This window comes from Aplysia californica, unplaced genomic scaffold, assembly GCF_000002075.1.
Source record: "Aplysia californica isolate F4 #8 unplaced genomic scaffold, AplCal3.0 scaffold00250, whole genome shotgun sequence".
Classification (NCBI taxonomy): Eukaryota; Metazoa; Mollusca; class Gastropoda; order Aplysiida; family Aplysiidae; genus Aplysia; species Aplysia californica.
This window is the reverse complement of record NW_004797520.1, coordinates 793171-794571: the sequence shown is the minus strand read 5'-3', so window position 1 is coordinate 794571 and position 1401 is coordinate 793171. Positions and strand designations below refer to the sequence as shown.

At 41.1% G+C, this 1401-nt stretch overlaps 1 protein-coding gene across 1 annotated transcript in view; it reads left to right on the top strand.

The window, feature by feature from the left end:
- Window positions 1–327: 327 nt before the first annotated feature.
- The window catches only part of LOC101853565 (carbohydrate sulfotransferase 15), a 15261-nt gene continuing 14187 nt past the window's right edge, over window positions 328–1401 (top strand). Inside the window, exon 1 of the mRNA XM_013083701.2 lies at window positions 328–468. Coding sequence (XP_012939155.1) covers window positions 328–468 — 141 coding nt within the window. The remainder of the gene's footprint in view (window positions 469–1401) is intronic.

Below are 1401 nucleotides of genomic sequence, written 5' to 3'. Positions count from 1 at the left end.
CAGCTCGGGCAATATCGCTTATAAAAGCAAGTCTGTCATTTTTTTCTCATCGCAACATTAAGCTTATTGAACGTAAGTTTAGAGAACCTTTAGGGTGAAAAATGTGTTCACTGTGACCCTAATTTCTTGTCAAAAGTTTTTCCACTAACGCATACGCAAAATGTGTGTGAGAAGCGGGGAGTACTTTGGACAATCATATTTTCCTCGGGATGGAGATTTATAGTATTTTATATTAATTTTTGAAGAATGTTTTTTTAATCGATTCTCAGTTGTTGTGGAAAAGTGTGATTAAGCTAAGACAAATTGATACAAACTACCGAGTAAAGTATGGGTGACATTGATCCACCCGTTGAAGAGATATTAGAGGATAAGTTGGGCCACGAATTTTTGACCACACTATGTTTGGAAAAGGGCTCAAGACCTTGCTCTCTGTGCCTGGCCTGGCCTGCCAGATCTCCAGACCTGAGCGTATCTGATTTTTTTTCTTGTGGAGATATGTAAAAGCTCGCGTTTATGTTCCTGCGCGAACCTCTAACCTCGATGACCTTACACATCCAGCAACAACAGCGATCGACTCAGTGGGCCGGGATGATGATATTATTTATGCTGAAACGAGTCTGGGAGGAAAAAATTGTTTGATCGCACTAATGTTGGGCGTGCTGAGCTGGTGGTGGTCTCATGAAACGATTGTAAGGCAGGGCGTAAAAGCTGATTGTGAGTAAATACTTAACAAAAGTTTTTTGTTTGTTTTAGTAGAGGTTTTACGGCGCTCGCAACTGCATAAGGTCATATGAGCGCCAGAAGATTAAGAGGTGTCACAAGAGAGTAACAAATATAAAAAGGGGAGATAAGGACGATAGATGTTTGATAGAAAAGAAGGAGCAAACCACACGAGAGCACCCGCCAACCACCCACTTTAACAAAAGTTGATTGTATGTGAGTACATGCTTGTGACTTTGTTTCAGTTTTCTGTTGCTTTTCCTTGCTAAAATATTGTATTGTGAAATCGGTTCGTTCTTTTTTAATTCCCCTGTATTTGACCACAGGAACTGACAACTCGCTGTTGTAAGATTAGGACGTGTGGAAAAATGAAATCTACGTGTAGTAGCTTCTAGTTTGTCTGTTTATTTTCAGAAGGCAAAGTTGGATCCAGCAGAACAGACATCTCATGATGAAGAATTCAGGCGTGCAGGTAACTAGAAGGGGGAGGGGGGGCATCATCATCATCATCATCATCATCATCATCATCATCATCATCATCATCATCGTCATCATCATCATCATCATCATCATCATCATCTTCCTTGCCTTTCACCCCTGGCAGGGTATACAAGCTCTTTCCATTTATTTCTGTCCTGAGCCATCCTTCCAAGCTCGTTCCAAGTGAGCTTCATCCCCTCT